Source organism: Ptychodera flava, chromosome 6, assembly GCF_041260155.1.
Source record: "Ptychodera flava strain L36383 chromosome 6, AS_Pfla_20210202, whole genome shotgun sequence".
NCBI classification, from domain to species: domain Eukaryota; kingdom Metazoa; phylum Hemichordata; class Enteropneusta; family Ptychoderidae; genus Ptychodera; species Ptychodera flava.
Genome location: NC_091933.1, coordinates 27,950,598 through 27,974,932, shown reverse-complemented (window position 1 = coordinate 27,974,932; position 24,335 = coordinate 27,950,598). Strand labels below are relative to the sequence as shown.

Sequence of the window (24,335 nt, the reverse complement as noted above, 5' to 3'; positions counted from 1 at the left end):
CTGTCTCATAGTCGAGCGCCGTCTTCACATCTCCTCGTAATCCATCACTGCGGAAGCGTACCGACGTGTTCTGCCTCTGACAATAACTTACAGTTCAGTCAAATCGGCATATTAATCAAGAGCCTCAATTCCCGTACGAAACTATCAGGAACAAGTTCACCAGGCCGAAGGTGATAAAGTTGAACCCAGGGGTTTCAGGATATTATAGAGCATTTTCAACCTTTTACCCATAGCTGTCTGGGTCCTTGACAGATACCTACATCTCAAGATCTCGCTATAATTTTAGCACTATTTAAATCAATCTGCATGCTGAAAGCGATTAATCATTCGATCCTAATAACTCTAAATGTGACCTATACCGTTGGTAGGACCCTCAAGCAATGATACGATATTGGCAGAATGCCAACGACGATGGAAAAATATCGTAATAAATGGACCACATTAAAAGTCAGAGGATTTAAATATATATGGAACGTTCATTAAATCGTTCTAGCTGGAGGAAAACGAGAAACACACACAGCAAATAGGAGCATATTTCTCTGAATCCTGTGATAGATCGACTCAATTTTCTCACAATATTTGGCTTTCAATATTAATGTCTCCTTCAACCATTAAGCATGCGCCGCTAGACTCCACAGTTTAAAGCCACGCGTACGCTATTAAATTAAACTTGCCGAGGGCGCTTCTGTGCGAGTCTCAGATCACTTTACTCTTCAGTTTCGTCAGTCATGTACAAAAGGCCCATAGCTTCTCTCGGCACGGTCTGTTGGAAAGGAGAGAAAGCGAAATAAAGCTGATAACGCTTTGACAAGACAAATGAAGCAGATAGGGGTTCTTCAGTATCAATATTTTTGGTAGGTTGTCAGCCTGAATGAGATAAGGGAGCCTTTTTTTCCCCTTGGAGTGAAAGGTATGCCTGGAGTTACAGCCACGCTTAGCGGAGAGGGACATCGAATATTAGTGGGTCAGGGGTTACAGTACAAGCGAATTGGTGTTGAGGTCGTTCATCTTCCTGGCTATCATTCAACAAAGTACTAGGACTGACCTCTTCCAGGTCTTGCGATACAACGTCCACCTCGACACTGCACTGCACGTCACGACACGACTGTTGCTTTCACGTGTCGCTTGACTGCTCCCATCCCGTAGCAAAGCAGGCCGCGCGGTAGGCACGCGGTTTCAGACGGAAGAAAAAAGAAACTTTCGCCATGACGTACGACACGAGGTATTCTCCCGATGAGAAAAAGAAGGGTTGTTTTGTGACTAGGACAACGGCCATCGTGATCTCGTTACTTGTAATTCTACTACTTGTTGCTGCCGTACTTATGGCTTACTACATTCCCCAACATGACTGCGAAAGCCTCGACCCTGATCCCGAAGAGACCAGGATGCCCGACGATCAGTTTACCCCCGAACCGGGCGTGGAATTCGACGGTTTCTTGCCGGACACTCTGGTGCCTTATCACTACCGAGTCGAGCTGAGACCTTACATCGACAAGGAAAAGGACGGCGACAAGTGGAAGACCAACCACGGAGAGGTTGACATTTATGTAACCTGCGCGAAAAACACGAAGGAAATTAAAGTGCACCACGATAAAATGGAGATACTGAGTAGAGCTGTGAAGGACGAAGACGGTTCTGAAGTTGGGATAGCAAGCACAGAAATCGATGCTTTGTATAACTGGTACATCATACACACCGTTGATGAGCTGCAAGCTGGTACCAACTACACGATATCTATGAGTTTCGTGGGGACACTGATTCAATCAGACGTTAGAGGGTTCTACTACAGCAGTTACATGGAAGACGGCAAAGAAACGTAAGTACACTAACACATATTGGTTAGAATTCATTGCAAGAAGTATTTGAATGTATGATTCAGCTGGCAAGTTCCTACGCTGAAAATTTGCACCTGTTTACAAGTAGTCATTGCAATGACTTGCCAAGTAATTTAATAAAGTCGGAGGCAAAATTACTCGAGGATCGGTCCCTTTCTGTGTGTCTCTGTCGCTCTTTAATATATCTCTGTGTATTTCCCCTTGTCCTCTGTCTCTCTTTCTCTCTTTTACGCACATATACACACTCCAAATGATAAGATGATACAATTTCAGATATGTATTGTGTGGCGTTTTCTATCGCCCATATGCAATCTTCCCCTGTAGGCTAAAAGTGGAAATTGTGCCGTCGGGTTGATTTCACTCGGTTTCAGATGCAATCACTTTCAACTCCTGGCGACAGAGCCGATACAATCGACCGAAGTACCGATCTGAAAAAAAACGGCAGCTGAGGCAGTCATAGTTTGTCGCTATCGTAATATATATACAACGGAGTGTCGTTCAAAAGCTGATCGAACATATTAACTCGTACAATAACGTTTCAAACCTCGGGGATATGCCACTTAAGCAGGGATCGTCACGCGCCAGTGAACCGCGATTAATCGAACGATTAAAAAATCAATTACACGCGCGCGAGGTTGACGCCATCGGATGAACAGAATATTCCATGCATACACAGGTCAACTATGGTCGTGCGGTAAGATAATCCGACACAGTGAGTTGATGTTGCGATCCTCGCGATCCAGCATTATTTCCATGCAAATATATCACACTGCACGTACTGATGTATGGTATCGTATTCTTAAGCTCTGGAGCTCTCGCAATTTTAATATGATATGGACGGTAGATTCTTGTCACGTAGGATAAAAATCACCAAAAACATCTTGCTTCTGTAGAATACTGAAAGGAATGAAAATAAGTTTGCCACTTGCGCATGGCCGCTCGTCGTTGGCATTTGCCATGCTCACATTACAATTAAACAATTATATGTACCTTGTAATGCAATTATTATTATAGTAATGTAAGTGTTCAGTGGCCTTTTCCCTCCCTGCCTCTCCTTCTATGTCCATGCAGTGTTTTTATTCAATCAAAATGACATTGTAGTATCTTAAATGAGAAATATCGGGCTGGATATTTGCCCCTTTTCGTTTAACAGTTTATAAAATAACATCGCCCGTCATAAGGGTGTTGTCGGGAGGAGAAACATATACTGGCAAATTTCAACGGAACAACACAACTATCTGACGCCTGCAGATGTGTTAGGTCACGGTCCCTCTATCAGAGGACCGTAGTTGGGTATAATGCACCCTGTGTGGTTATACGATTCACTGATAACAACATATTAAATATAGTCTACTTTATGATTTCATGATTTGATTAATTACATAATTGTGGTTGTAAAAATTGAGTTTATGTTATCATAGAATTGATGTTCACTTGCCAATGGCTCTGGCATTTTTATCATTATGATGATTTGGGTTATACGACATATATAACGTTTCTAATCTTCTTTTTTCGAAATTCTCTGTCATTCAGACCTTTCGCAGCGTCACACTTTCAACCAACCAGAGTGCGTGATGCCTTCCCGTGCTTCGACGAACCTGACCTCAAAGCGACCTTCGCCACCACCCTCGTTCACCGGAAAATGGGGGTGACTTACGAAAGGATAGCCTTGTCCAATATGCCGATCATTCTAAATGAGACCTTTGTTGAAGATGGCGACGATTGGGTGAAGACCCATTTTGCCACCACCGTCAAAATGTCTTCATACCTGAATTGCTACGTCGTTGGCGAGTACATCTGCAAGCAGGACGAGTATAGAGGTTATAAGGTACACGCATGCGTTTCAAAATTCCCCCGTCCACTTACCGGGCCGGTAGCTGTAACTTTTGGGGTTTTTTCACAATTGTTTGTATATCAACGACAGTTTCTTGCTCTACTTCCAAAAGTATGTTGAGATACACACTATTCAGCTTGTCAACTTAGCCTGTACATTTATGAACTGCGTTGTTATTATTGACAAGTGAATTCTGGTCTGGACTAGAATTCAAATGCAAACAACAGTAGTGCATGTTATACTGTGGACGCAGTGTTGGCAAGCTAAATATTATATGTAGTTATTTCAACATGCCTTTGGAAGTGGAGAAAGAAAAGTCATTAAAAGTCATTAAAAGGATGAAAATGATAGCATCCAACATACACTCTTATGGACAAAATAACGTTTAGAATACGAACAAGTGATTTACTTGATGCAATTTTTGGAAAAGTAAGGTAATCGATACGCCAATATTTTTTGAAGTTCCTATCAGCTAAAACGAAACACTCAACGCGCTAACTACTATTCACAACGCTGATAGAGAAAGTGGTACCGTCAAATCGTCCCTATTCAAAGTTTGATCAGTTCCACGTATGCATCGAGTGAGAGAATTTCATGGGCGCCAAGCGCAAGCAATTTAATCCATTCAGTGCTATTTCCTAAAAACAAGTGCCAACGATAGGTCGAAAATGGAAGGGTTGGACAAGGAGCAAATGCAAGACAAAGAAGGGACTATTAAAACAAACTTATGTGTTCACCATTGCATGTCAATCTTACTTTGGTAACGATGCTTTTGAAAGCTTGGTACCGTGGAGTTGACACACTTCCTTTTACTGTTCAGAATTTCGTAACTTTCCGGTGCATTCAGACTAACACGTATGGAAGTACATTTGCAATAAATTAGAAAATTCTGAAAAGAAAGTGACTTCAAATGGATTCATAGAGTAAGGAAACTTTGAAAAGAAAGTTACTGAAATCAAATTATGCAATATTACTTTAATTTATGAAATGTAAACTACTGTGTCTTTACTGTTTTTCATATGGAATTATTTGTTTCAATGTCTATTTTAACAGTTCCGGACTTGGAGCCGTCCATCTGTCATAAACGCCACTGAATACGCACTAGAAATCGGAATGGGACAGCTCGGTTATTTTGAAGACACCTTTGGTATTCCATACGACCTGCCTAAGATGGGTAAGTTCACATCAGCATGTTTTTGCTTGCAGTTGTCTTATCCAGACGGGCACGGCAGGAGCTTAGATTGGGGTAATGTCGTAGCCTGTATTTTGTGGAAATTTATGGAGCAATACATTAAAGGAAAGTAGGCCTACAAGGTCAAAAAAACTGACCTTGACAAAAGATCAACATCTTAGTCCCGATGATTTACCGTCACGATAAAATATAAATAGAGTGAACATTTTGACACGATATCATTGTATTTGTTTATAGATCTCACTGGAATACATTCATAGACGTCAAACTCGGTCCGCACTCTGAAAAAGTGTCGCGAAAGGTGTCTTTTCACATCATTGACACTTACATGTACCGCTTTAAATGACCGCCACTAAAGTGATTTATGGCTTTATGACGATTGTAAAAGCAAGCAAAGACAAATATTTACCCATAGCTAGCCGAATGAAAACAATTAGCATATCTACACACAGGAGTGCATGTGAAAAGTTGAACCGATAAACGTTCAACAAGTACTCACAAGCTACATCATACGTTATGCAAAGGTGCCGATGACAGACGGGCGCAACTTAAAGTACCTCAGAACAGCAACGACGTTTCCATAAACGTTAAGTTTTGAGGGAACGATGCCTTAACTCTCTGCTATCGCCTCGATAACTTCGGGCAAACGATAACCTATTCACTGAACCACTGAGTAGACTTAACCCCGATTATGTTAGCGACGTCGATTATCAAAAACGTACATCTTGGTGGCTAGCTATGAGTCATTTCAACGTGTTTATTATTCTCACGAGAGCCAAAAGACAGTTTTTCATGTGTCCAAATATCATATGGAGGAACAAAGTTTTGAGCAGAGAAATAAAATTCACTGACAACGGCTCCCTTCTTCCATGTCACCTGTAATCGATTCTTTTTCTTCATTTGCATGCATTTGGACATTCTATCTAATCTAATACCGAATTATACCGATGTCTTCGGGCTGAATTTGAGACCATTTTGAATTAAAATTGTCTAATTAATCCAAAAAACCTATACGTATGCTTTGACAAGTGTGCATATTGTATATCTCTTCTATAGGCATGGCAAGACGCGCATCTCTCGGCTAATTCTGCTGTACGTATTTAATCGAAAACCGAAAATTGAAACGTCGCGAAACTGGTCACTCCATAGCTGTATTCTGAATGCGAACTTTTTCTTTTTTCGGAGAGGGAGATTTTGAATTATTTGTATTCATTCTATGAGTAACTTATTTGTACGCTCAACTGTCTTAGCCAGAGTCTACAACTGCCTCAGGCGGTATCATTGAGTCTTGAAAGTTTTTTGTATTTCACATTTCGATATCAGTCATCCATCTCCCGGAAAGGAATACTCTGTATATAATAGCATTTATTTTTAGAAATTACAGTGCATGCTGGGATGCATGCTGTTCAAGTCTGTATACAAATTTCGATTCTTTTTCCACTTTTTGCTGGAGTCGCATAAATTCCAGACTCACATTTGTGTCAGTCTGATCACCGTGGCTAATGACCATGAATGCGTCGGTGATAAATCGCAATATTTACTTGTATTGCATGACATTCATGGTAGACCAACGCATAAAATTAATATTGTGCTTTTTTTGGTCCTTCGACCTTTTATTCACCCAGTATTGCATGTAACAGTCTGATTCTAATGTTTGCCAACTGTTTGAAAGTCACTGGGGTCGTTTAACAATAGTGTAGAGTACGCGGGTATACGCAGTTTGCGGTAAGCCGCATTGCACTCCAACGTTGTCCTAGGGGGTTATTCTTCTATTAGATTTAATGTTCACCGTAAAAGGTACCCTAAGACATCATGCACGTTGCATGACTCAAGCATTCTTAAAGAAAGTCGTCAAAATGTCTTCTTCTGTGATTAACATGAGTATTTATAGGTCTGTTTAGCTGTAAAAAATTATTTCGTTTTCCCTACCAGATTCTGTTGCCTTGACTGAATTCGCGCCCGGTGCAATGGAAAACTGGGGTCTCGTCTTGTATCGCGAGAGTAGGATGCTCTATCCCATTGGTGATTGGAAGACACCGGCAACGAAGAAGGGTGTGGCCTTGATCGTGGCTCATGAACTTTTACATCAGGTGATCAAGCGACCAAGAATCCATGCATTCCCCTGTGTGTATTGACCTGTTTCACATTCAATTGGTGACAATTCCCTGTAAACAGATCTACATTCACCACTGACAAGAATGAATTTATGCCCAGCCATTGTGGTGAAAGGGTTAATTACACACAATGCTGTTTTTTTCTTTTAATGTGATTACCCAAAGTCCCTGTAAACAGGTCAACACTCATCATTGATATCAATTGAATTTGGCCAAGCCATTGCGTTTAAGCTTTAGAGGGCCGTACCTATGACTTTTTATGATTTTTTTCACTACTTTTGTTTTTAAAATCAACAGGAATTTCTTGTTCTACCCCAAAATGCATGTTGAGCTGCACAGTATTTAACTGGTAAACTAAGTATTTAGATTGGTGGACTGCATTGTTATTGTTGACAAGTAAATTCTGGTTCATACTATAATTAAAATGTAAACAAAATAGTGTAAAAGATGCTGTGTTAGCTAGCGAAATAGAATGCGTTTCAACATATTTAGGTGAGTAGAACAAACTCAGTGCGATTGACATACAAAGCAAAAATAGTGAAAAACAGTCATTAACACTAACAGCTACCGGCCCTTTAAACTTTGAGACTTCATGCATTTCCGTTGATGCAGAGGTGTTGGTATTCAACATGTAGTCTTTACGTGAATACTCGAAAGTGCTCAGAGCAATGTTTGTTTTCTCTTGATATAAGCACATGTGAATTCACAAGGACGAAAAATTAATATGCATAATATGCACAATTGTGAGATTGCGGCATTTTATCATTGACTAGGTAAATTTGAGTTTATGATGTCAATTTAACCCGGAAAGACGAATAGTACGTCGTCCGTCGCAAAAGCGTAGAAAGCGTATCCGCGCAGAAAGGGTATCCGCGTCGCTCGTTGGAAAAATAAATTCTGAAAAAAACAACAACATGGTTTTCCCCGAGGTCTCACAATCGTTTGTCAAGTTCCATGACCAGGATATTCATGTGTGGAAACTTCTGTATACATTTTCCTTTCAGTTTTCTGAAATGATAAGCCGTAGAACTGCTCCAGCCGCGGCGCACCTGACCCTGGGCGTAGACACCAATTTAGTCTACACGTATTTGATGGAGCTTAATCATGATGTCACTGGCAAACCCGCCATTATACTGATGATGTACCGTGCGTCCGCGTTAGAGATACTTGCACTGACGACAATCAGTCTGGAACCGTACCGTGCGCCAAGTAGCAGCAATTATTTCTTACGAATTGCACTAGCCAGCTTCGCAAAGTAAGACTTTCCGTAGACAGTAGCCAAGGGCTTCGATGTCCTGCAACTAATCAGAGGACTTCTTCTGCTGCTGCCGGAACATTGAATTTAATAATTCAGGATGCAAAACAGACATAGAGTTTGAAAATACTGGCCTCGACCCTGTGTTTGCCATGCATTGCAGTCCCTTATTCTACATAGTATAGGTGCACTACAAAAATGAGACCCGGAGAGCATTTCTATGCATATGATATTCATAGAATTTGCGGATTCTATGAATATCTTCGTTTGTTGTCAGAAACCGACATGAAAGCAAACCTTCAATTCTTTTGCGTAGGAGACGCCTCTCTCTCTCTCGACCTAAAAATATCGTGGCAATCATCTAAAAGCCGATTGTCTGCCCAATGCCGAGTGCAGTGATCATGTATATTTTAAAGAGCAATCAGTCTTCTAGACCCGGGCAGTAGACATGGGTTCCTTCGTAAGGAATGTGCGAGTAAAAATAGAAGACAGGCTTTGCTGTTTATGGAGATATAGTGCAGCTTGAAATCGTTGAGTAAAAATTAAAATGACAGTCTTGTCCGTCTCGTAGGAAGTAACTCCAGAAGATGTCGATCACATGCCTGAAGAATGAGATTTGTCCTATTTCACGACTATTTTGGCCATTTCGATTCGGTAAACGGGGAGGCATGCTATACTTTCGGTCGTCTGGTCATTCACTTTGGCGCGCTTTTCAACGCAACATTACTGATTCAATAAATTCATACTTGCCGCGATCAAAATATCCAGCCAGAAGGCTTTTGTCAATGATCTGCCTTCCAAATGCTATACTCTGACACTGTGCCGCGTAAGTGCATATAAAACCGAAACGCAATCAGAGTAATGTCAAGCGATGACCTCTGTGTGACCTTTTCCAATTGATTGTGATATCTATGCCAACTAAAACTTTCGCCCACATATTTTTTTATTTTATTTAACGGTTAGCAACACGTTTCCTCGTTTCTTTCTTTATTAATTGAAAGTGGTTCGGTAACTACGTGACTTGCGTATGGTGGGATCACATCTGGTTGAATGAGGGCTTTGCCAGTTACTTCCAACACTACGGAGCAGATTTCTCGGAGCCGCAATATGACTTTGTGAGTATTATAGCCTCCCTAATGGGTAGGCATGTCAGTGGAGTGACGGCCCTGAATACAAATTAACTGTTACCAAGATGATATTCAGATTAAAACTGATGCATTTTCACTCTCAATATAATGTCGATTAGAGAATGGAACGTGATAGAAATACAGAGAGCTTTGTATTTGACCCCTGAACATGTCAAGAATCTTAGAGAAATCAAGAAGGCTGCTCTATGAACACATCGCTGGACTCTTAACATTTACAGCCAAGACAGTGTGTGCATGTGCGTGACGTTCGCTAAGCCTTTGTTTCAATAAAACCCCCAGAAATCTTACATTTACTGAGCCATGAAAAGCAAGTATATGTTGGGAAAGATCCTGCTGATTCGAACCGCAATTTTGATGTTATTATCTGGAGATGGTGGATGACTTTCATGTACATATTACTGGCGAGTATTCACGAACGTATAGTTTTCGTTGCTATATTGAGCATGCCGATCATCAAGTACCTCTGTTTACAGAGACTGGGTGAAAAGTTTTGAAAACCAAGAAAATATTTGTAAAGAACTCTCCGTTACAAAGGCTGCGTCCAACACAGCATTAGTTCATGTCATACGCACTCCTAAATAAATCTTTTGAAGGACAAATCTACTGATAAGAATGAGAAATTTTAGAGACTGTTGCTTTTCAGCAAGAAATCCCACCCCATCCCACAATTTCCTGCGGTAAGAAACGGTGACAGTCTCGAAAGTTTGTCTGTGACTGGCCCCATGCTTTGTCGTTCTATTTCATAGAAATCCTTGAGTATGTGAAACAGCTGAATCTTACAACGCATCTAGTATATCGAAACCTCATTTCACAGAAAACGTGAATGCTCACTGACGTCACTTGAACTTTATGTCGTAGCAATGGAACGAATAAGGTTAATGAACCTGTCATTTTATAAACGCTTATATACAGTTTGAACAATTATTTCTGGAGGACGAAACCTACCGAGCGATGGAAGTCGATCAGCTGGGATCATCAAGGCCGATGGTTACACCGTCTGGTTTCTACGAGGAGATCAGATTTCTCTTCGACAGAATATCATACGAAAAGGTCTGTGAACTTCCATAGTTTTTTTAATTTCTTCGAATTATCCTGGTTTTTTAAGGAACACTGACTTTTGACAATTTCGTTCTCTATGTAAATAGACGAGCCTTGACAAGCCTTCCAATTTAAAATCTAACCATTTTTATCGGATGGTTGGCGAATGAATTTAATCAATATTTAAAATTCATCGTTTTATGTGTTGCAGTGCTTTGATAGAGCCATTATGACTTCCGTACACGGTGCGTAGTGTCCCAGAAAGTAGCTTTGTAATGCCAGGAAGGATGTTTGGTGTTTCGGTACTGCACCTTTCAAAATTGAATTATGGCTCTTTAGGGCGGCGTTGGAATACCATGGTCCGCCCATGATATGTTTGAAGTTTCGATATTTTCAACAAAACGGTATACTACAAAGTGGAAAACAATGGAAAACCTATTGTTACGTATTAACGCAATTTCATTTTGTATTATTGTCGTGTTGCCACGGTAATTGCCCTCGAAAAGCGTAGTTGGAACGCTCGAATCAAAATTGTTACTCTTTTTCAGACGCCGCCGAAAAGCAAGGGGTGTGTGAGAATATTTGTTAGAGGCATTTTTTAATTGTCAGACGTCCAAATGCCCTGCCCTCTAGAAGTGGTTTCTAAATGATGCAAGGAACATGACTAGGAGTTAGATTGTACACAGTCCATCGCAGAGAGTTGCATATATTTCATACTACTGTATACTTGCACATCATTTATTTTTAAGGAATCAGAACTTGAAACAGTTCAGCTATCAAGACACTCACGTAACAAAAATTTGCCATGAAATTGATGTACCCGCGGGAGTTGAAAGTCGGCCACATTTGCTAATCCTCTGTGTATATCTGTTTGTCCAACTAACTGTCTCTCTGTCTTTTACTTGGTCCATGTCCCTCCCTCCTCTCTCTCTCTCTCTCTCCTCTCTCTCTCTCTCTCTCTCTCTCTCTCTCTCTCTCTCTCTCTCTCTCTCTGTTCACTTCTGTTTCCTCTCAGAGAAGTATACGTTGTTTTCTTGCATATGCCAAAGATACCATGGAAAGATAAACTGTGTAACTTCAAAATTTCAATTCATGTCACGTACATCAAATGCATTAGAATTCTGAACGTAAGATACAGCTGCATGTTCTTCTCAACAATGAAGTAATAACCATCTTCCCAACAACTTTTTGTCGTGACAGTAGTCATATTTCTCCCTTCTCATGAATAGATGAAAGTGATAGGTGTCGGAGTTGCCTTGCCCCTTTTAATCATTTAAAGCTATTTTCGCCATCCATCACGATTCTGCCCATAGAGCCATATATCACACCGAGTGCATAGATCCAGTGAACACGAGTGCACTGCAGGGCAAACCTTACCTGGCGTCATGGCGGGTCTGCAGGTGTTCTTCCAATCTAAGTGAGGATTTGAGTGAAGGTCGGTTAATACCGTGTAGTCCTAATCCCCCCGCGATGCAGGTATTTGTCTCACGCCGTTCGTTCCTCTGTTACTCTCACCAGGAAAATTTTCTGAGTCGTGCTCGGAACGTGAGATTGATCTCCTCAACAAAAAAATGCCTTGATTTGAAATTGACTCGGACCTGGTTGAAACATAGCGTGACAGTTCTGAGACGATATTTTTTTCCCCAAGCTTCAAATTGAAGCACATAATATATCGTTATTATACTTTAAGTTTATGGTGACTTATTTAAGGTAGACGGTGTCTCGGGAACGGTTTTCCGGACACTGACAAGTTTTACAATTTTTTTCTGGTCTGCCGCTTGTGTGCTGTCATTTTAAAGCCTGGAAGTAAGCTTACAACATAAAGCTTTGAAATTCACCGTCTTGTTTTACATGAAAACCGTAATCGTATTTTCCCGCATGGTTAAGTTAGGGCGTAGCGGCCACCTCGCGCTTCAAATATTGTTGAATTTTAAGGTAATTTGTTTATCTGATCCAAAAGTTTGCAAGAAGACTCCTGATGTATATCCTTGATTAAGAAATAAAACAGTTTAAAGTGTCATTGAGAAAACGTTCGGTTAAAGTGTAGAACCTTCATTTTTTGGCGCATATCATACCAGCCCTAAAAAACAAACGCGAGGGGCGAAATGTTAATCCCTTATTGTATCAGTAATTTTGTCCTTTGATACGATTCTTGACTGTTTCCTACTGCAGCTTGACTTCCAAGCTGTAAATGTTTCCAATTTGCTTCTCGGCTCCCATCAAAGTATGTGAAAGTCTTAATGATGAGCACCCTAGTTACCGGATGTGACCTAGTTCACACAACTGAACGTTCATGCAAGCATCATCTCAAGCTAAGATAACTCGGGTCGCAACGTTATTTTCAAGATCGCATCCTGAACACTATTTCATTGGAATATGTTCCCACAGTGACTAGTGACAGTTTTTCAGTCACATGCAAGCGAAATCACTTCTTTGCAAAACCGTATCGTGTCATCTTTTAACCCGACAATCACATAATAGTCAGTTTTTGTATGTAAAATGGACTTAAACAGTGTTAAGGTCATTGTGGCATGTTGCTATCTATACAAGCTACATATTTCCTTCTATTATCCTACGAAATGTACACTAAGGCCATTTGGTTTATTCAAGTTGCTATGTTGATACCCACAACGCAAAGCGAGAACTCTCAGCATTATCTCGGGACGCTATGAATTTGACGATATGTCTAATTCATATAATTCCTTTTGAAACTCTTTCGTTGTTTATTGACTGAAGTATTCATTAACTCTGACTGTTCTCATCCAACAAGTTGACTTTGTTTCAGATTGAAATGAATTTTAAGCATGAGCACGTTTCGTCAGCGTTATGATGTGCACACGATCTGACTGTCGGCATGCAATGAAATCATTGAATGTTTTATCAGGCGAGCTCTGGTACTGTAATTTGAATAGCAAATTGTTTACAGACAAACACATATAGGTCTGGATCATATTTTGACCTTTTGACCACTGAAGACAAATAACAGGGTACATGGGGTGAAGTGTGCTGTTCTGGTTACGTCCAGTCAATTCTGCAGTGTTATGATGTGCACACTGTATGCTTGACAATGTACACATCTTTCGGAAGTGATAAACAAAAACGCTTATAAAATGTATCTTGCCGTTTGTACTTCGCTCAAAAGTCGCGTGGGACTCGGTGCGATCGTTACGCGTGTAGCCCAGGGTTTTATCAGTTAATGACAAAATAATTACCTCATTATACTGAGACACCTAAACTTTGTTGCTATTAAGAGTTTGTGCTGGCGAACAAAGACATAAAGACACAGTTTGAAGCATTACGAATATATATATATATATATATATATATATATATATATATATATATATATATTATATATATATATATATGTATATGTATATGTATATATATATATATATATATATATATATATATATATATATATATATATATATATATATATATATATATATATATATATGCACTAAGGGATTTCCCACATTATTCTTATTTCAACGAATAGGAACTACACCCACTCGCTTTACTGGGCATTTCTTAGGCAACTTCTAAAACATTTTCTGTTATTATATGTTTCAGGTAATTACAGACGGTAATTACCAAACCGAATCATTTAATATTCCAAGTTGATGATTTATTTAATTTCCCTACAGGGACCTACGGCCATAGAATGCTAGTCGATACTTGCGGCCATTACAGTAATGCGAGTTCAATACTCTTTAATGAGAAAGATACTGTCTATATACATTTTGATTTAGCCTCGCGTGCGGGAGAGTTTGACCTGTTCCAATTTACTCTAATTGTAGATTGAATAGGTACATGTATGTTAATACCCACAAATACCTGGGGCACTTGGTCACTCGTGACCTTAACGATAATGATGACATCGTTGTTCAGATTCGAGTGTTCCACGTCAGGGGTAACGCTATATAATCGTTCTTTATTCATTATTTTGTATCTCTTCCTGAGAAACGTATTTTAGTTTTTATAGCTAATTTTGCTCGCTGGTTTCCTGGTTTGTTTGCAAGAGTATCGCCACATAATTGTGCCTCCAGGATGCAACTAGAAGGAAATACGCTCAAGTTATGCCTAGGTTTAAACGTTTTTTGATCAAAGTAACAGCATATTAACCTTTTATTAATCTATCAATCCCAGCCTTTTTACAGCATTTCCAATAAAGAGAATTTATGGTTTCTTAGTTATTCACAAACATTTCAAAGTAAAACCTGTTTTGGCTCTCCAAAAACTTGTCGACACTTTAAGTCTTCCAACAAACCTTGCAAGTTCAAATTCTAATTTTTCCATCATATTTTCGCACTTCCAGACTTTTGTTTCAAGGAGAAGGGTGCATGGTTTGAGGTCAAAAAGCAAATGCTTTCGTTCGCTATGCGCGTGTTTTAGTTCTCAACGGTCCCTGAGTGAGTGACTCTCATTATAGGGCACCGTGAAAGCCGATGATCGTATACAAACAATTTGCTGTTTTGTTTTCTATCTTTTCAAGGGTGCTGCTCTAATAATGATGATGAGATCCTTCCTCGGCGAGGATTTGCTGTTTGAAGGGTTCAGGGATCACCTTAACACGTACATCTTCGACAATTCCGACACCGACCAGCTCTGGCAGTCTCTGACCGACGTAAGTGTCCTAAACGACTTCGGGGGTGGGTGAAAGGTTTTTCATCGGCCGCGCATATCTCCACATTCCAAATGATCGATGTCTTGTGTTTACTGTTGCCTGGTTTCTAGCGTTTTACGACACTCGGTCAGGTGATATCGATAACAGGGTAATTTGCTCGGAGAATTGGATCGTGTTGGTGCCAGTTAGTCTGTTAGTGATGATACGTTGATACGACTCTACCTCGCGATTGGAATGTGTCCATCTCCTCTAAAAACTCTATATAACACAAAAATGCACAGCATTATTAAAAGCTATCAGAATTACATATACGAACGATACTCGAGAGGGAGCCTAGCATATTTTTTTTTCTGGTGAGATTACTTTTCGAATGAATGTTAACATTAAATTCGATATTGCAGGTACCTGGCCATGATTATGACGTGAAGCGAATCATGGACACGTGGTCGCTACAGATGGGTTTTCCCGTGGTAACAATAACCAGACACAGCGAGGACCACACCAAGGCCACGGCCGATCAAGAACACTATCTTCTCTATCCGTTTGATGAGCCAAAGGATGATCATTACACCGAAATGGGGTACGACCTACGTCCTTCTTTCAAAAGTCCTTTCCGCATACTCCCCACGGCGGTCATTAACCTGAGGTGCTTTGTCGACAGATACAATGTTCCTTGGTACGCACCGGTACAACCTGACAACAAGTGACGCATTATTGTACTCGGTTTACTGTGTTACGATAGTTAATAATGTATACATACTTCTTCAGCCACTAAAATATTTTACGGGTTTGAGGGATAGTGCTCCCCGGGGACAGATATTTGGACTCTCCAAAATTCACAAAACTTTGTTGGTATGCTTCTTGTGTAAACTCATTTTAATGCATGCTTGTGGAGCAACTGAAGTTTTTACTGTCCTTTTTATTTAAAAAATAAGTTTACCCATAGAGTCTAGTTAAGATTAGGACAAACACGATTGGAGCTAATTTGGGATAATTGGATTTTCATATTTTTCAAATTTCTCAAAAGTGTTAGGTGCACTACAGCTGAATGTTGCAATATTATAAATTACTCATAAAAACAAGTGTATAGTGTAAAAGGAAAAGTAGATGAGCTTACATTTGCAGATTAAACAGACATTACTTCACCTTCCAATAATCCCAAATTAGTTCCAATCGTGTTGAAATTGAATGTACACATGGAAAAAATTATAAACTGTGTTTCTCTTGTTACCTCTGTTTTTGTTCTCGATTGTGAAAGGGAGCGGTTCAAAGTATACTTTTGGAAAGTTTGAGCAAAAGTTCAAAACGAATCAGTTCCATTGAGCGTACTATCTTGAAAATACCGCACGAATTTTGACGTGCTTTCTGGCCACGATATTGTTGAACTGGATACCGTCACTCTGTGTCGTTACAAACCAACAAACTTTTACCATTTTTTGTAATTCATGTGTTTGTGTATCTGTCATCTATTTTAATGACTCCGAATAGTGTATCACGCTTTATCGAAGCTCTCCCCTAAAACCAAAATTAGCCCTAATCGGTGGTCTACCCTTTATGTTACAATGATAAGACGGGGTTTGATTGGTGAGCCAGTTGATAGCAATGAGTACCTTAGTGTCGTTTTGATGAGTTATCAGATCGTGTTCTCTAAAGTTCACGTACAGGCAGGTCTATCTGATGAGTGTTGAGTCTAATCTACATGTCGTAATTTGCCTGTCTTTGGAATGCTTTTTATGATAAATAAATAAATAAATAAATAACAAATAAATAAATAAATTAATAAATAAATAAACACATCAGAGTAACTATGACGGATTGTAACACTGCTTTGAATTAACGTAAGGCTGCCTCTAATCTCAGCGAAATTCGATCCACACTTTGTCTTTTTGTTCGTAATCTAAAACTATTAAAAACAACTCTAATTCTTGCATTAGAGATATGCTAATGTTGACTTTGTATCCTTCCTTTCCCCAGATATAAATGGTACATTCCGTTGACCTTTACCCACAAAAGCGAGCGAGAGTATGATCATCCAACTCTAACGTGGTTGAACAGGGAATCGGGTAAGTGGTTACAGGGAATCGGGTAAGTGGCTACAGGGAATCGGGTAAGTGGCTACAGGGAATCGGATAGGCGCACTGTAGTTGATTACATCGAAGTGTATAAACTATAGTGTCATTTTTAATGACCTCTTAACGTAATTTTTCCTTTCTCCTCTGAGAAGATCGGAAAATGATTAGGCGCAAAGCGATAACAATATTCCACAATTAATCTCGACCAGGTTACATATACCTGTAGCATGTTTCCAACTACACGCATATCAGTGGGTGATTTTTTTTCCATTAAAATTTAATTAAGCCACTGAATTCCCTTTCGTGTGAAAACAAACTGAACAACAACTTTCCTTAATCATTTACTTATATAATTTATTCATCGTCCGATATGCAAATCTTCGAGTGAAGTAAAGAACAAGAGCAATTTTGGAAAGAAAATGCATAACATGACAAATGTCATACACTCTATCTTGAATGAATTATTAAAATGACCTGAGTTAAATTGTGTACCTTACACGAAAGTGTCAAAAACTGTACGTAAACTTGTGCTTATTTTGTTTTTGAACTTCTTACGCCAATCACCATTTTACCAATTCGCCTATGATTGTGCGCACAGCTGACTTGGACTTTGAAGGAATCAACGAAGATGATTGGTATTTGGCAAATATCAATCAAACTGCCTACATCCGGGTCAACTATGACGTAGACAACTGGAGAAAACTGGCCAAACAGCTCAATGAATCCTTCGAGGTTAGCCTTTGAATCTTTGTACAACCCCGACATCGCTGTCTGTTTGATTATTAGGGAGTGTTCAGTTATAATGCCTAGGGATGGGCCGGCAAATTCTTTTTGTACCCCTGTCAAAGTTACACCCCTTCCCATCCAAATCAGGGCAGATGTTTATAAGACAGACAATATACATATACTTGTATTCAGATTGCAGTGATGTGACTTCAGAGAATGAAGGCATACGGAGAATCACCTTTATTTCCTGGAATAATTTGTACGCTGATACGGCTTTTTGACATGATTGATGCTTATGAAAATCACGTGACCCCTTTGTGCTGTTTGAAACAAACAAAACAAAACAAAAATTGGCGCTCTTTGCAGATTTTCAGTGTAAGATGCCCCAATTGGATTTTACCGTCCCATCTGGGCCATAATAACTTGACGCTCCCTAACAGTTGCCAGTGTTTAGTTCTCTGTGCCTATGACAAAGAGTCGTTACCATAGCAACAATATCAAACGAGTTGAAACTCCGAAGCAAGAAAATGGAGATCAAGACGCATTACATCGTCTTACAGATAAATGATCCTTGTACATTATCTTGAAGGACATTCCTCTACGAAGTCGTTCACATCTCGTTGATGACGCCCTTCACCTAGGCCGGTCTCATCATCTCGATCATGTGATAGCCTTGGAATTGATGGAGTACCTACGTCACGAAGACCAATACCGCCCCTGGGACTCGGCTTTCAGTGCTCACTTCTTCACTGCGCACATGCTGTGGAGATCGTCGTCATACGGGATGTTTGAGGTGCGTGGTGTCGTCTATCAACATGCCCTGATCTCTGAAAGTTATCTCAATTCTGTAGATAGAAATCTTTACTTCAACACATGACATGGCGCTTCGAAAAAAAAATAAGCCCTCTGACTTGACTGATAACAGTTGGACAAGTGGAGCAATCGGTTGGGCAAACATATAGGTTTCATTAACATATTGATATACTGAAACATATACTTTATCTTATTAAATTCACTCTGAAAATTGCGTTCATGAGAGTTAGTAGAAAGGGAAGTACATACACTGGTACATAAGGTAATACCTGTTGACACCTGAAATGTGCAAATTACATGGTAGTTTCTTTTCCAATTTAGCCTACTTGATGTTTCTTGTACATTTTATGAACCTCTTTCCACAGAAATACATGCGGTATCTAGTGTCGCCCAGCTACGACCATCTTGGCTGGGATTTCGACTACACCTATGAAGAAGGCAATGAAATTGAATAGTACGTGTTATATCCAATCCCGATTTCCACTTAAAAAACTAATTTCTTCATCAGGTCTGTGTTTTCTCTTATCTCTCCCAAGTGAATCCACACGTCTTTCGAAGAGATGAAATCGGAAATGAATAGCAATGATACAAGTACTATACCAAGACAACTTGCCGTTAGCTCTGAAATAGCAGACCTTTTCAATGAATAAAATATGACGATTCGTCAGCTACCTGGATATACGATAGTCTCTGAAGATTTCTAAAATGTGCAAGATGATGATTGAAACATGATAGGGTTTGTCTGCACAGTTATCAATGTTCTCAGGAGTATCAGCATATTATAGAGAGTGCTCGGGATTTTAGCACAGCGCCATATTGTGCCGTAGCATGGTACATCTTCCACCAGAATTAGAGCATGGCGTGTTTCTCGTATTAAATTCCCTGGCTCCTTTTTAGGGCCCTGGCACAAACAGTTTGATTTTAAAACCGACACCTTCGTTCATTTTCAGTTACAGACAGCTGACTACGCTCAATACTGCCTGTGGATACAACCACGCCGAGTGTGTCGGTAACGCCACCGAGTTGTATCATGAGTGGATGAGTAACCCGGATGGTGAACACCCGTAAGTTCACGCGTACGGGGGTCAGATTGGGGTTCCCCCTGTTGCCATAGCACAACTCAAAGTAGTCTGAACCTAGGTAACTGCTAACTAAACTGGCGTGTTGAGAATATCACCCTCGCTATGTATGTTGTCATCCGATATCAAGGTTTGATCTAGTATCCGATATTAAGGTTTGATCCAGTGATATACGTAGGCCGTCAACTAGATATATTTATCAGACATATTGAGAGGTATTTTGAAATATACTGAAAAACTTTGATCGATTAAACGAACCTACTAATACTGCTGACAAATTATAACAGATAAACAAAACGTTTGTTGAAACTATATAATGAGCTGAGGCCGCTCTAACAAAATGAAACCTTGGCATGGGACAGTTCGGTTACGCTTCATATTTATAAAAATACATAATTATATATAGTATTTTAGGTTCATAATTTATTTCAATGGAATCAGACCATTTACTGAATGTGGGTGAAACACACATACACATACACAAAACACAAACAAACAGAACACAAAAACAAACAAACAGAACACAAAAACAAACAAACCGCGACTTGTCCGTCTGGAAGATTTGTGACTTCAAGGAGGTACTTTTCTTACCCAAGTTTAACGTATTAGAGCTGTCACAGGTTTGTTTAATGATATATAGCTATAGACCGCGAAACGGAGAAAGATGTAACTTAGTAGAGTATTGCTTTTTTCTTGATCCCCAGAATTGACCCAAATATGAGAAGTAATGCTTACTGCACATCCATCCGACACGGTAGCTACCTGGAATGGGAATTTGCCTTCAACAGACAGTCTACGGACTCCGACGAAGGCAGCCGGCTTAGGTCAGCCCTTGGATGCAGCAGGGAGCCATACACTTTGATTGGGTAAGTACATTTAACAGCAATCAAGCCCTGCCTGTTCCTGTACTAATAGCAGTGTTATTAGAATCACTCCTCAAATTCGCCATGTTTCTTATTACCCAGAATAAATGGATCACGTCAGTTGATTCTGGGGTAATGTGCGCATTCACGTAGCCTTGGTAACAGTTTAAAAGCTGGCGTTTACTGGGGTTTTGTGTTTCCTCTTTCTACTATACGCTAGTCGAAGATGCAGTTACTTCTAAAATATGCCCACCTTAATAAATGCAGTCCGCTAAATAAAAGTCTGCAAATCTCGAGGCAAGTGAACAAGGTTTATCCATCAAAAATCAAGATGCTCTGCATAAAATTCACGTTGTCGGAAGGATAATACATGTATATGAAGAAGACGGGGGTCATTCTGTTAAATAGTTTTTACCTTTAGTTATAACTATGGTTACCTTCGAACATTTTAAACTATTCCTGCCTTTCTCTAATTACTAATAGTTACATGGAGACGTCAATGGATCCTAAAAGCGCCATTTCTGCAAGCTCTACCATCGGATATGTCAGAGACAATTCTGGACTTGGCTTTACGCTGGCCTGGGAGTTCGCCTTGGAGCATTTCGATGCACTTCTAGAACGGTGGGTAATCATGTAATCATGAAAGACAATCAGAATGTACTGTGAGCCAGGCAGTAACTTGTGAACAGACAGAAGCACTCTCATTGCTATATTTATTGCATCTATTTAGTAAAATACGTGCTACTATGCAGAAATGTATTATAGTTCTCATCGATAACTTTACTATGAAAGCCCGTAAGGGAATTCTGTAAGCAAAAAATGTAATTTATCTCGTGCGCACGGAAGAATAGATTGTGCGCACGAGTAAATTTCTCATGCGCACGGCATAACATCTTGTGCGCACGGCATACATCTTGTGCGCACGGCATAACATCTTGTGCGCACGAGAAACTTTCTCGTGCGCACAAGTAAAACTATATTTTTTTGCTTTACAGAATATCCCTTAGCGATTTTCATACTTTGCTTTGGCTTATAATGTGTTGAACACAAAACCCCCACATCTTTTGAAATAGCGAGATAGTATTACTAGTATGTAAATTGTTCTTTGTACTCACGTGAGAGTGATTAACTTTGCTGATACAAGCCCTGGTTCTAAGGTCGTCGACGTGAGAGTACGAGTAGAACACTTCTCATATGATCCTCATGGACGTTAATTCATGAAAGCATTTCAGTGACTTAGTTTTCGGTGACTTTAATGTATCTGTTAATGACATTATCCGTTTACATATATCTCTGGCGTAGAAGCAAAGCTTGAGTAAACCTTTCACAACTGGCCAATCATAAGCTTAATCGGTCAGTCTCAGGGTAATGTAAATAAATCGAACGCTTAATCGGAGACATGATTTCAAAATACAAAACTTGCGACGTCCCGAGATGATTACAGTGTCCCTTGAATTCATTACTGTATAGACGGTGTTTTCTAATATTTCCGATACCTTTCGTAAAATATATAGCTAATCTTTCGTCGTGACAACGTTCTACACCTGGCAACTGCGGCGCGTGACTATGACTTATCGACCGATTAAACAAGAAACGATTAAATATATCTCCTTTATTGATAAATGATCGGGTTTAAATCTAGTCGAGCACGTGCGGTTCAGGTTGGTGACAAACCCGTGTCAATTTCTCATCGCGTTATCGCCACGGTTGCCTTTCTTTTTTAGATTCGTCCGTTTACTGATTCAGAGATATACTTTCTAGCAGTGGCGTGTTTTTGGTACGCTCTTAATCAGGCTAGCCACATACGTCACTGTTTTCCTTTGAATCAAACACTTTGCTTCTTCTACCGCCGCCACAGGTGGCAACCGCCTTGCCATTTACCGTCTTACTTTACCTCGCTCACTTTGTTTAGCTCACTTACTTAATTCTCAAGCTTACAGTCTATCCACTGGAAATATTCGAAAAAAATATGTGTTTTGTAAGAGCTAATATATTTCTCCCTCTTTTTCATATGTGTCTCGTATTTGATGTTTTCTTGATTGGCGACAAATAAACACAGAAAAACTTTACTCTCGGAACATCCTGTTGCGTTACATTTCCAGCCAAACACTGTGTGGAAGTGGTGAACAAGAAATATTGTCAGTGGACAGTGGTATCAGAATTGGTGTTACTAATTCTCTTTCTCGGACACGCTAAGGTTACAGTCTTAGGGCTAATACTGCCATTTGAAATACTACTTTGACTAACATAAACGAGCTGGAAACCCTTGAAAAATATGAAAACAACGCATAAAACATATAGCTGGTCATTTTACGAACGTTAAAGGTAGTATGCGCCTCGAAAGTGAAAGACAAACTTTTGCCCAAACTTTCCTCAAGGAATCTTTAAACCACCCTCTTTTAAAATCGAGAATAAAATTGGGGGTCACCGTGCAAATTTTGATACTAAACAAACAAGTAACTCAAGATTTACCAATATTTGAAATTCAAACTGGCCACCATTCCTGTGTTAACTCTATGGAGAAAAATAAAATTTTCGAATTTGGAAAAACTAATCCGGTGAACAGTTTTCTTACACCAAGAGCTTAAAAAATAACCCCCACTAGTGGTATAGTAGAACGGAATTGTAAAAGTTTGAGAGCCCTAATATCTGTCCCCGAAGCGAGTTCCACCTTAAAACATCTTCCATTCTTACCTAAGTGGAGGTCAAAGATAGCAAACGCGTGGGCAATTCAGACGCGGCCGAACCATGCATTTCAGGAATTCGCAGAGATGGAATCGTTTATGCACAAATCGCTCAATTAGAGTGATTAAATGATATCGCCATACCAGCGTACAAATCGATGATATCGCCAAACCAGTGTACAGATCGATGACATAGTCGAGTGTAGGGCTGTAATCGTGTGCAATATCAATATGTCTGTATTCTCCGTGTACGGTATAGGCCTACTGAAATGTGGAAGAGTGGAGACTGCGGATGACATCACCGCTACAACTGTCTGCATAAAAAACCCATTAATTTATGACCAGGCAGGTTGTCACCTGGTAGAAAGTTATCATAATTTTTCAAAGTTTCGAGAACCGACAGTGTGAATCAAACGATTTGTGTGTAGCTCGCCTCGAGCGGGCGTGAAAGTACATGATGCAAACACTTTAGGGACAATCGCATAAATGTTCGTTACTGTGGCATGGCCCTGTGTGAGAAAATCTCCAGTCACACGAGTTTCAAGGTGTAAATATTTACAGACCATAAATTGTACCTTAGAAACTATTTATTTATGGGAGATTACCATAAAGATCGTAGATTAAATAGGGCGAGTTATCCTGTTCCCGTTTTCGCCGGATATTTAGTATCTTGATTGCGACGATAATGCGAAATAAATTTGCTGTGTTTGAGATAATTTGGCGTACTGTAAACTTTATGTACACATTCCACGCCGCGTCTCATAATAAATAACAGAAAAGCAGACTTAAAAATAAATAAAACACTTGTGAAAACAAAACAGAAATTCAAAAACTATAAAAATGAAAGACGTTCAACCGAATCAATGATTAAATAAAACGCTATCAACGAAATCACATCATTCATTGGTTATTTGTGAGCAACAAAAAGTACATAAATTCAACAGTGCATGTATATAGAGGTAGATTTTACCCTCAGAAAGTTCGACGACCTTCATGTGAAAGTCTAACGGGACAGGATCTAAGGAGATCTAAGGGGAAAGGAACCAGCTGTA

General features: G+C 39.7%; 1 protein-coding gene across 1 annotated transcript in view; it reads left to right on the top strand.

Moving 5' to 3' along the window:
* Positions 1-918: 918 nt before the first annotated feature.
* Positions 919-24,335, top strand: part of LOC139135385 (aminopeptidase N-like) — a 28,720-nt gene continuing 5,303 nt past the window's right edge. The window contains exons 1-15 of the mRNA XM_070702750.1: positions 919-1,816; positions 3,369-3,663; positions 4,723-4,843; positions 6,794-6,951; positions 9,232-9,345; positions 10,291-10,428; positions 14,915-15,046; positions 15,448-15,626; positions 17,021-17,109; positions 17,717-17,850; positions 18,434-18,637; positions 19,023-19,111; positions 19,608-19,721; positions 20,441-20,602; positions 21,083-21,220. Coding sequence (XP_070558851.1) covers positions 1,206-1,816; positions 3,369-3,663; positions 4,723-4,843; positions 6,794-6,951; positions 9,232-9,345; positions 10,291-10,428; positions 14,915-15,046; positions 15,448-15,626; positions 17,021-17,109; positions 17,717-17,850; positions 18,434-18,637; positions 19,023-19,111; positions 19,608-19,721; positions 20,441-20,602; positions 21,083-21,220 — 2,678 coding nt within the window. The 5' untranslated portion in view covers positions 919-1,205. The remainder of the gene's footprint in view (positions 1,817-3,368; positions 3,664-4,722; positions 4,844-6,793; positions 6,952-9,231; positions 9,346-10,290; positions 10,429-14,914; positions 15,047-15,447; positions 15,627-17,020; positions 17,110-17,716; positions 17,851-18,433; positions 18,638-19,022; positions 19,112-19,607; positions 19,722-20,440; positions 20,603-21,082; positions 21,221-24,335) is intronic.